This window comes from Zea mays, chromosome 4 (assembly GCF_902167145.1).
Source record: "Zea mays cultivar B73 chromosome 4, Zm-B73-REFERENCE-NAM-5.0, whole genome shotgun sequence".
In the NCBI taxonomy this organism is placed as follows: Eukaryota; Viridiplantae; Streptophyta; class Magnoliopsida; order Poales; family Poaceae; genus Zea; species Zea mays.
In genome coordinates this window covers 35,986,333-35,997,881 of record NC_050099.1, presented here as the reverse complement: position 1 = coordinate 35,997,881, position 11,549 = coordinate 35,986,333, and the positions used below count along the sequence as shown (strand labels likewise).

At 41.7% G+C, this 11,549-nt stretch overlaps 2 protein-coding genes across 3 annotated transcripts; one reads left to right on the top strand and one right to left on the bottom strand.

Moving 5' to 3' along the window:
• Positions 1-1,432: 1,432 nt before the first annotated feature.
• Positions 1,433-4,210, bottom strand: LOC103653086 (protein FAR1-RELATED SEQUENCE 5-like). Its single transcript, XM_008680051.4, has 2 exons — positions 1,883-4,210; positions 1,433-1,797 (listed from the first exon to the last, which is right to left on the bottom strand). The coding sequence occupies exons 1-2, from the start codon at positions 3,440-3,442 to the stop codon at positions 1,636-1,638; spliced, it is 1,722 nt and encodes a 573-aa protein (XP_008678273.1). The 5' UTR covers positions 3,443-4,210; the 3' UTR covers positions 1,433-1,635.
• A 612-nt stretch (positions 4,211-4,822) lies between these two features.
• LOC103653085 (sphingoid long-chain bases kinase 1) lies at positions 4,823-10,837 on the top strand. 2 transcript variants are annotated; one of them, XM_035967231.1, is made up of 9 exons: positions 4,869-5,309; positions 5,402-5,492; positions 6,078-6,464; positions 6,700-6,793; positions 6,897-6,934; positions 7,328-7,474; positions 9,012-9,111; positions 9,720-10,180; positions 10,379-10,837. In XM_035967231.1, exons 3-9 carry the CDS (start codon positions 6,201-6,203, stop codon positions 10,532-10,534), a joined length of 1,260 nt encoding a protein of 419 aa, XP_035823124.1. In that variant the 5' UTR covers positions 4,869-5,309; positions 5,402-5,492; positions 6,078-6,200; the 3' UTR covers positions 10,535-10,837. The 2 variants fall into 2 exon arrangements, with proteins under 2 accessions (XP_008678272.1, XP_035823124.1); XM_008680050.3 differs by lacking the exon at positions 5,402-5,492 and having other exon boundaries at positions 4,823-5,121.
• Positions 10,838-11,549: the final 712 nt, after the last annotated feature.

Below are 11,549 nucleotides of genomic sequence, written 5' to 3'. Positions count from 1 at the left end.
GTCATTGTTGTCGGTCCTCCTCTGCGAAACCTCTGGTGCCAAGAAGACGTCATAGTCCTTGATATAGTAGTCATCGAACGCACACGACATGGCGAGTACCGATGACTCTTGGCTGGGCTGCAAAACGAAGTGCACCCCGGGCTCATCAGCGAGGTAGTACACATAGCCGTTGCACCACCGGATGTGCTACTCCTCTACATAAATCTTGTTCGAGGACACTCACACAACGTCAGCAACGACCATCGTCCCGGCGCACAAGAATTCATGGCCGGTCAGTAGTGACTTACGTGGGAAGTTGAGCTTCAGGTGGATGATGAGCTGGACGGTGTGACGGCGCCGTTGTCGAATGCGGTGCCCAGAACAACCCGAGAGTCGCCGGCGTTGGCGACGACCATGAGGTCCCCCTATTTGAAGATGGACAGCGCGGTGCAGCCGCTCTGGACCGTGTCCAAGCGGCGGCTGCGCCGGAGCTTGCCGAACACAGCGACGCATGCGGTCACGTAGTACTGCTTCCAGAGGTCGAACTGGCAGTCGCCAAGCTTCTTTTCGTCGTCAATGAGCGACGCCAACACGAGCGCCTCCTGCCAGTGGTGTTTGTTCGGGGTTTCCAAGTAAGAAACATGGATTCATTTTTGACGTTGGTTTATGAAAATGACTCACAAGTCAGAGCCATGGAAAAATATTACGGAGAATAAATGTCACACATATAAAAAAGAATTTAAGTTAAAAACATTATTCAAACAAAAGAAATTGCATGCAAGACTCTTTTTTAAATACTACTCCCTCCATCAAAAAATATAATTCAGGAATCTCGTTGATAATTATCTATTACTACACATTGTGCAAAGGTAGCAGGTGGGCTTTGGGAGAGATGTAATATATATTTTTACTGTAACAAATATTGATATAAACACATATGTGGTGTAGTTGTAGCTACGAGCACATTTGCTTGAGAGGTCGCAGGTTCGAATCCCATTGGAGCCACATTTGTGTTTTTTTAATTTAATTTTAGCTAGGCGTGGGATGCACGTAGGAATGAGAATGAGATTTGCGGGGAGAGGGGAATGAGAAAGACAGTGCGGAGAGGGGGTAATGGGAATGGCAGAACACGGAATGACAGCCGGGAATGTGAATGAGAATGAGCTTTGCGGGGAGGGGAGAATGAGAAAGACAGTGCGAGAATGGGAATGACAGAATACCGCCTTAATAAGTAGCACCGAGTAAAATTGCGCCGCGCTTCCTGGCAGCTGCAACCGCCAGGATCCAGATTCAGTGCCTTAGCCAAGGTAAGGCACCACGTACCTTGCCTTCTACAGCAAAAGGGACACAGCAGGAACCAGCTTACCAGCAGGAATACGTCTGGATCCCAAACATGTTATGTTTGCACATAGTACAGCTTACCAACAGCACATGCAAACAGAACACAAACATACAGCTAATTTTGAAGGATGTTTATATAACATTTGTTTCAGTTTCTTAAGCAATACATGGCATTCAGAAATTTACAATTACACCATTTGGGCATTGCCTGGCATACTAACTGTCATTCATCAGGCTACTCACAAAATACTATAGTTAGCCCACAAAATATTGTTGTTAGCTCTATCCAAAATACTATCCAATCAACTTGCAAATCTAGAACAGATCTTCATCATAAAAATTTTCATCATGACTAGCCATAGATGTTAGGAGCCTGGTAAAATCACCAATGACCCTATACTCATGGAGGTCCACATTTGCTTCTTTGTTGCTGCTGTTATTCTCCACTTGTACATGTGGTGGTGCACCATCTTCTTTCTTTTGTTGTTGCCAACAAAATGCAACAAATTAGTTCAGAAGTGAGCGACAACATCAATATTAAAATATCAAGATTGCAGTATACCTTTGCTCCCTTTTTTGTTGGTACAGCAGATTTAGTCGCCTTGCGCTTCCCTTTGCGTAACTTCTCAATCCAACTTTTCTTTCTCTTTGAGCCTTTCAACTGAACCTCTTTTTTCTTAAGTTGTGCAGTGCCGAGCAAGTCATCTCTTTGTTGCATGTTTGGGCTAATATTTTCTTGGTCATTACATGGTTTTTCATTGGCAACACTAGATGGTGCATTGAGTTTATCCTCTACTTGTGGACCAAGGAGATCAAGTGCATTGTCTATTAGCAAACAACACTCTAGAGAAATGGCTGCTTTATATGCCATGTTGAGAAATTTATGAGACAAAGATCTGAGCCTAAGTTGAGCCTCCAACTTTGGATTTTCCACCACTTCCCTTCCTTGTCTATCCAGTATGCTTCCACTGCATGCTTCTCTAGTCCATCTTTTTAGGACATAATGTGTGGGTAACATTTTTATATTCATCAAATCAAGCACTTTCAGACCATGTGCACATAATATCCCTGTCCTATTAAACATTTGACAACTATAATCAGTTGTTTGGTTGAAAGGATTAGCTGTCACTATGCGCTCCTCTTCAAAACTTAAATCACCACTTAAATTACCAATAGTGACAGTATATTTGTTATCTCCATCCAACACTGTAGTGCATGCAGCCATGGATCTTTCATACTCAACTTGGAAAGCTTCAAAAATAACTGGAGTGTAAACATCGCTTGCTTGAATTAGCATATGTGTGCACATCCGCCTTCTTGGTAGCTTCTTCCTTGCCTCAAATTCAGCCTCTAGTTCTCTAGCTCTTGTTTCTTCAACTGTCCTCTCAAAATGCTTCAAAAAACGAACAATATCAAAATCTGATTTCAAATGGTTCTTCAATGAACCGTTGAAGCTCTCACTTAGTTGTGTACTTCTCACTCCCAAACTAAAGACATCTCTCATATAGCATTCAGCCCATTTTTCTTTCACCTTGTATATACTATCTAGCCAAGTTTGCTTATGCACTTTAGATCTCATGCTGTCAAATGCTTCTTCAAATTCTATTTTGTCCTCATAGCGATACATGCAAGCACTAAAATCAGAGAGAATATGAGATTCTTTCTCTTGGCCCTTCACTGGAGATAAGTGTTTGACAGCATTTTGCATGATGTGAAAGGTGCACAATCCATGATATGATTCCGTGAACACATTGGGTATAGCCTTTCCCATTGCTGCATCTTGATCAGTATAAATAGTTCTAGGTTGCCTATAATTATGGGCAGCTAGAAAGGTCTCAAAGAGCCATGTAAATGAGGCTTCTGTTTCATCAAAGAGAATTGCAGCACCAAAAATAGTGGTTTCTCTAAACTGATTGAGCCCAAGAAAAACACCAAATGGCCTATATTCTTTATTTGTGCCAAAAGTAGTGTCAAATGTGACAACATCACCGAAATGTGCATAGTCTAGAATCATTTTTGCATCAACCCAAAATATGTTGGTTATGTGCTCCTCACAATCCACTTGCAAAGCATATTGGAATGATGGATTCTCTGAAATTTTGTCATGAAAATATTTCAGCATGCTTCCGGCTTGCCCAAAAGCCAACTCCCTCTGTCGTTTGCTTTGTAAATAATTTTCCTATCACGACAAGTGTAGCTAAGATTAAGTGGTCCACCTACTTGACAGCAAGCCAAATCATGTGCAGCTTTTGGCCTGATTCCAGAATCATCTGCAGTTTCAATTTCAAAGGCTTGCACTTCTGAAATTTTCCTCTGTGATGCCATCAAGTGGCGGGTTTCTGGCAAGTGAAGCTTGTGGTTGTGTTCAAGCATAACATCAGTAACTTCATAGTTTTCTGCCCCTCGATCCAATGTGAGAGTCATTCGGGATGTGCAGCCCGTTCTTGTTTCAGCTCTAAAACACTTGGTCACATGATCAGTTTGCCCTTTTCTTCGGTGGCCCTCATTGGAACAAACAAATCTGCATGAAGTAACCTTACCATCATAACTGCTGACATTTGAGTATCTTTTCCTCACATCAAAGCCTGTATGCCCCCCATATGCCACCCAAAACTGCCAAGCCTCATCTGGAGTTTTGAACCTCAAACCAATTTGAGGTGTCCCCTTGCCAAATTCTGCCATTCCCTTAATCCGAAGTTTATTGAAATCTATGGCACATGGAATGCATGACATGCTACAGAAAAAACTATGGCACATGAAGAGAAAGGGAAGCTTACTGAAATCTCAAATCTCAAATTGGTAAGCATTCAGTGAAGAGAAAGGGAAGCTTACTGAAATCGGAGGGTTGGGCTACTGGATCGACGACGCGCAGCACCGGGTCGAGGAGCGCGCAGGGGTACCAGGGCGGCGGCGCACAGGGCTCTCGGGCGGCGCGGCACAGGGCTCCCGCGCGGCAGGCAAGAACAAGCGCGCGAAATGCGGCAAAATGTGTGCCTGCGCGCGCTGCGAGTGAGGACCGCGTCCTGGCTCGGTATTAATTGGAGTCTCCTCTGTTGTTTTGCCTACACACGATAGGAGCCATTGGATCGTTGTTGGAGGGCAGATACGGAGGGGCAAGGTACGTGGTGCCTTACCTTGGCTAAGGCACTGAATCTGGATCCCAACCGCCAACCACTCGCGCACCATTATATTGATTGCTTGGTATTTAGGGTTTTTGAAGCCTAATTTCGTACTTGTGCAATTTCTTTTTTTCCCCATAAACTCCTGTGACTCTTATTTGAATATAAACTCTCACGCAAATTCTTGATTTCCCAGAGCAATCTCGGTCGCCAAAACCAACAATGAAGCAAATTGGAAATTGTTTTGCCATCTAGTGTATATATATAAAAAGCTGAAACATTAATTAGCAAACTTTAAACGTCATTTGGATCTAAGATAAGAGAAATAACATTACTACATATTCCCTAATAAAAAAACGAATCTCTCTCCCCCCCCCCCCCCCACACGAAAAAAGCTGAGGAGAAAGGACTTGATTGGGAAGCCGCCTCAGAAAGGACGCTCCTCCCCAACCCCATCCCCGCCCCCGCGGGCTCGGAAAGCTGAGGAGAAAGGACTTGATTGGGAAGCCGCCTCAGAAAGGACGCTCCTCCCCAACCCCATCCCCGCCCCCGCGGGCTCGGCGGGTTGCGCTGCTGCGGTGCGGTGAGACGCGGGGGCACGGACGGAGGCCGCCACTGGATCTCGTGGAGCTGGCCCGCGCCGAGAGCGATCATGAGCTCTAGAGGCCTTGTCCGCCTCCCGGTGAGCTCTCCCTCGTTTGTCCGTCTCCGTGTCGGTAGCTGTTGATTGGATTTGGTCGCCGAGTGAGGGCGCGAGGACGCGGAGGGGAAAAGTTCTTGCCCTCCGGAGTTCGAAAACAAGATGGGAGAGGATCGGGAGGAATGGATCGATTTTCTTGCCTTATGAATACCCCCAGCATGAGTATCGGAGTATGTTGCTTGCACACTGTTCTGCAATGAGTGTCATCGTCGTGTCAGAATGAGGTTTCAGATCTTATGCAGCTAATGAATTCTTCATGCAGTGCACATTTCAATTGAATATTCGGGGCATATACGTTTGCTTTTTTAAGTCTGATAATATTTGTACCAACATTTTCACAGAGCCATTGTAATGTAAGTTACTCCCTTCTTTCCCAAATATAGTCCATTTGCAACTGGACACAAGAATTAGGGTGAGTAGTACTAACAATGGGCCTACTGTGCACCAGTTATTGCTAAAATTAACACAGACGACAAGTTTATTCAATTCATTATTGTGCATAGTAGGGGTCGACCTGGAAGATTAGAATAAATGATGGATTTCTATTCGGTGCATTCGAGAAAATATTTGATAGACTTATTATATTTGGGATCATAGGGAGTGACAAATATCTTACTCCCTCTGGTAAAAAATAATAATGACGTTCTGATCGGCTGCCGGGCTTTGCCTGCAGCTAGTACAATTATCTGATCGGAAATAACATTTTTTCCACCCAGAGGTAGTATCAGATATCGATGCATGGTCTACCTTATAGGCTCCGCTCTACCACCTGGGTGCTGGCTTGCTTGATTGCTTTAATCTGTAACAAGTGTGTAACAAATACCTCTTTTAACAGTCATTGTTTATACACCTGCCTGACAGTCTGTTTACCATAAGTTGTCTAAGTTAGTGGCTATTTCTTTGCTCTTTCCTCATATGCACGGTAATCACCATGGCAGGTTTCCTGTAGTGCTGCTGTTGATGGAGTCAATGGATGCCTCACCTACAGTACATGTCGTTCAAGAAACTACTACTATCAGTATTCTCATACCACTAACTTGCAAATTTCACCAGTAGACCAGATGCCTTTGCCTCGGAAATTAAAGAAATCAATTCAGCGAAACGCTTACTTTTTAACCCAGAAGAGGAAGCTCGTACCACACTGTTCATCAGACCTTAGTACCTCCTGCAGAGGAGTGCCCAACTATTTATCAATCAATGTTTTGCAAGACCAATCAAATACAAAACAGGGAGCTATTCGTAAAGCGCTTGTCATTTTGAATCCTAATTCTGGATTCCGCAGCTCTCGGGATGTTTTCTACCAGAAAGTGCAATCAACATTGAAGGTAAGACGTTCCGACCTTTCTTAGCCAAAACCTTCTTATTAATTATTAACACTTATGTTGATGCATTCATCAAAGTTTTTGTCATATCCATAGAAATGAGTATTGTCACCAGTTCAGTTGTGTAAATAAATAATATGTACAAGACCATGAAAATACAGATTCTGTATGTGCTAGAAGAAAACCTTTCTTACCTGTAATTTGTATATGTTTGCGTTTGAGTTTTGATTTGGTGCAGCTTTCAGGCTTCAAGATGGAAGTCATTGAAACAGCATATGCCGGGCATGCAAAGGTTCTTTCTTCTACTGTTGACCTCAAAAAATTCCCTGATGGTAATATCAATTGTGTATCTCTTTTTTTTGTTTTCTTTCTTTTTTTGGCAATCAAGTTCCTGTCTATTTCACTATTCAAGATGATATTTTCCCTTGTTTACAGGTATTATATGTGTTGGTGGCGATGGGATCGTCAATGAGGTCATCTCTTTTCCCATCTTTCTTTCTTTTTGTAAAGAAAACCAACTGGAATACAGTTTTGTTTTATTGCACCTGGGTGGACATTTCTTTGCATCTACTATATATAAACCATGTCTGTTAGATGGGACTATTCTCATTGCTCTCATATAAAAGCTACCAGTTTTAGCTCATGGTTATGGCTGATCTGTAGCAGCAGTTTATACTTTATAGTAGTTTCTAGTTTGGATTGGACTAGTATGTACTATGTAGCACTGCCAGTTAGCTGTTTTCAACTGGTGGTGGATACAAGTGTACCCTGGCCCCTGGGCATGTGTAGAAGCATTTTTTTTATTGTTTTTTCTAGTATGAAATTTATCTATCCTGCTGATGACATATTTCCATATTTTAATGCAGGTTTTGAATGGATTACTTAGTAGAGACGATTTTGACGTGGCAATTCGATTTCCCATTGGGATAATACCTGCTGGTTCTGATAATTCATTGGTGTGGACTGTTCTTGGCATCAGGGATCCTGTTTCTGCGGCAATCGCTTTAGCTAAGGTACCTTGATTATGTTAACACTCAACAACAAAAAACAACAAGGCTTTTTAGTCTGAAGTAAAGCAAGTTGGGATAGGCTAAAGTTAAAACCCGACTAAAACCACTAGTCAATGTTCAGCCACCTGGATCTGTTCTCCATGCACTCTTATTCAAGGTTAAATCTTTGGGTATATTCTATCATTTCAAGTCTCCTTTTACCGCATTTTCCCATATCACCTTCGGTCTTTCCTTGCCTCTCTTCTCATTGCTATCGTGCCTTAGGATCCCACTACACACTGGTACCTCAATATGTCTTCGTTTGGATATGTTCAAACCATCTCAAACGGTGTTAGATAAGTTTTTCTGCAATTGGTGGCTGGTGCTATCTCTAGTCTATCACATATATCATCGTTCCGGATTCGATCCCTTCTTTGTATGGCCATAAATCCAACATAGCATATGTATTTCCGCAACACTTATCTGTTAAACATGTTGTCTTTTTTAGACTGACATTCTGCACCATACAACATAGCAGGTCTAACAGTTGTCCTATAAAACTTGCCTTTTAGCTTCCGTGGTATCCTCTTGTCACATAAAACGGTAGATGTTTGATGTCACTTTATCCACCCTGCTTTTATTCCATGGCTAATATCTTCATCAATATTCCCATCTCTCTGTAGCATTCATCCTAAATACCGAAAGATATTCTTTATAAGCACTACTTAGTCTTACAAATTAGCATCTCATTTTTCATGTATAGTAGTGCCGAAGTCACATCTCATATATTTGATTTTAATTCTATAGTTTTACTGTGTCTAAAACCTTTAGAATCTAGAGTCTCCTGCCATAACTTCAATTTCTTATTTACTCCTGCTCGACTTTCACCAATCAATACTACACTGTCTGCAAAAATGCATACACCAAGGGATATCCTCCTGTATGTCCCGTATGATATCATGCATTACCAAAGCAAAAAGGTAAGGGCTTAAAGTTGACTCTTATTGTAGTTCTATTCTTATCAGGAAGTCATCCGTGTCCCCATCACTTGTTCGAACACTAGTCACAACATTGGTGTACATGTTTTAAATGAGTCTAACATACTTTTTTGGAACTTTATGTTTGTTTAAAGCCCACCACATAATATTCATTGGTATTTTGTTATAAGCCTTTTCCAAATCAATGAAAACCTTATGTGGGTCCTTTTGCTCCCTATACTGTTCCATCACTTGTCTTTTTAAGAAAATGGCTTACATGGTTGATCTTTTGAGTATGAAAACAAATTAGTTCATAGAGATCCTTGTTATTTCTCTTAGACAATGCTCAATAATTCTTCCATAGCTTCATGTATGGCTCGTCAACTTTACTGCCTGGTAACTAGTACAGCTTTGAATGTCTCCCTTATTTTTTGTAGATTGGTACTGATATACTTCTCCACTCGTTAGCCATCTTGTTTTCATGTTCACTTATTTGATACTAGATCGTACAACTAAGATTTTCTCTGAATCGGTATATCATCAAACTTAACGGCACATATTAATCTGAGGCCATTCTTCTGCAGGGGGATTTCACACCAATAGATGTGTTTGCCGTAAAGTGGATCCAAGCTGGAGTGACTCATTTTGGTTTGACAGCTTCCTACTATGGTTTCGTAGCTGATGGTAGCTTTCCATTCTTCTGCGCATCTAATTCTGATAATCTGATGTGATGCCCTTGCCATCTTAACTCTATCATCTAAATGGTTCCAATGTTGTCGATGTTGGTTAGAAATTAATCAAATTATACGTAGCTGTTCTTTTTCTATCTGAGTTTTTGAGTGTCTAGCGAGGCAAAAGTAAGGTATGACCTCAAGCAAGAAAGTGATAATTATTGTTTTTTTCTAGTAATAAAGGAAGGGCTTAATATGGGTTTGAAACCATATAATACAGCAGAACTTGGTGTTAAGAACAAAAATAAGTAACAGAACTTCACCTCATGGCCTCACCAATGCAGGTTTGTGCCTATCAAATTGAATTGCACAACCAATCTGTTATGTTCATACTCTCAATAAATAAAGATGCCTAAATACTTTAAATTTGCACCACCGCTATCAAGCATGTCACAATTGTTATTATTTTCTAGTTCTTGCTTGATTACCTCTTATCAATTGAAAACGCTACTTGGAAACCCACAATTTCATATGTTCCTAATCTGATGCATCTTATATCTTCTATATACCCATGTTCCTATATATGTCGTCTTAAAGCTTAATACTTTTTTTCCTCTGCAGTTCTGCAACTGTCAGAAAAGTTCCGCGTGCAGCTCGGTCCCTTCCGTTACGTTGTTGCTGGCCTTCTGAAGTTTCTTTCATTACCCCAGTACAGATTTGAGGTGGACTATCTCCCTTCATCGCTGCAGGGGAGAAGTTCTGAATCAAGACCACTGGCTGAAAAACGTCACGAACAGCTTTCTGATGACGGCAAGGTTAGGAGAGGCACACAGACCAACGGTAGGATCAAAGACGACTGGGTTACCAGGAACGGGGAGTTTCTTGGCATTTTTGTTTGCAATCACTTCTGCAAGCCTGCCCAGGGGTTACTTTCTCCTGTTATCGCACCGAAAGCGCGGCACGACGACGGCAGCCTGGACCTGATTCTCGTCCATGGAAGCGGCAGGCTGAGACTGTTTTGCTTCTTTGTTGCCTATCAGCTCTGCTGGCATCTTCTACTCCCCTACGTGGAATATGTCAAGGTATGTATCGTGACTTTCTTTGTATCTGTTTACAGCGCTTGTTGCGGCGGTTCATGTACCTATAGGGCTTAGTAGATATCCTTGAGCTTAGTAGCATGCTCTTTCCTAGAACATAGGACTCCATCAGTTTGTCTTGGCTTCTTAGATGACCGTGCACTGATGTGGCATTTTGTTGTTGCGACAATGATTTGCTCGCAGATAAAAGAAGTGAAGGTTAGGCCAGTTGGCAGTACCCACAGTGGTTGTGGCGTCGACGGTGAGCTTCTTGATGGAGAGCGCGGTGCTGAATGGCAGTGCTCGCTGCTTCCAGCACAAGGCAGGCTGCTTGGCCAGGATCCCGGTGCTTTCAACTAGTTAGGGCTCGTTCGGTTAGCTCTCAATCCATGTAGATTGAGTGAGATTAGATGAGTTTGAATCCCAAACAAGTCAAACTTCTTAATTTTTTCCAATCCCATCTAATCCATGTGTATTGGGAATAACCGAACAAGGCTTACTGTTTTATCTGTCCAGCAGTACCGAGGTTGTTGGTTAATTTCATGATAAGAGAGCGAGTTTCAGCAATGTTCGTATACTGATTATACAGTATTCTGTCTCTATAGATTGTAGCTGCAGCAGTCTGAACAACTGATTTTAATTTTTGGCCACTATTTTCGTATATTTATTGTGAGTTTGTGAACAAGGCTAGAGCCTAGTGCACATAGGGGAAAAGCTTAGGCGCTGGATACCAGATTGCCAGTGCCATGTTTTGCTGTATCGTGAAAGCTAGCAGGTGCAGAGTTGGGATTGGAATAGCAGTAGTATAAGATTGTCTTCAGCGTCCTCTCCATCCACAACACATATTGTCCATACCGTATACGTTCAAAAACACATATATTCATTCACATCACACATATAGATTCATCTATATGGTACCACATAGTAGGTGCATTAGCATTGTATTCCTCTGTGAAGCATACACTTGTGAAGTATGTAATTTTTTTTGAACTTAAATTATTCTATGATACACCTTTCTACTCTTGCTTTGTTTTGCTTTGTTGCCAAACATTGACATAAGCTTTATTCTAGAATAGGAAAATCTATGGCAATCAAAGTAAGATACCTTTTCACCAAACCGGAGGCAAGAACAACCAATATCTTTATCACATATGGTACATGTCAAATTTCCATGAACACTTCATCCAAAAAAAATGATGTATGCTATGAAATCATAGATCGACCATAAATATGCAACACAAGGTAAGATTTCTGTTTATTGTAACAATTATACTCTTGGACTCCTACCTACAATTGTTTCAATACAGAGATCAATGGTTCAACATCATGTTAGTGTGGTCCAAGATGATTCTGGATACGAACAAGGCACAGAAAT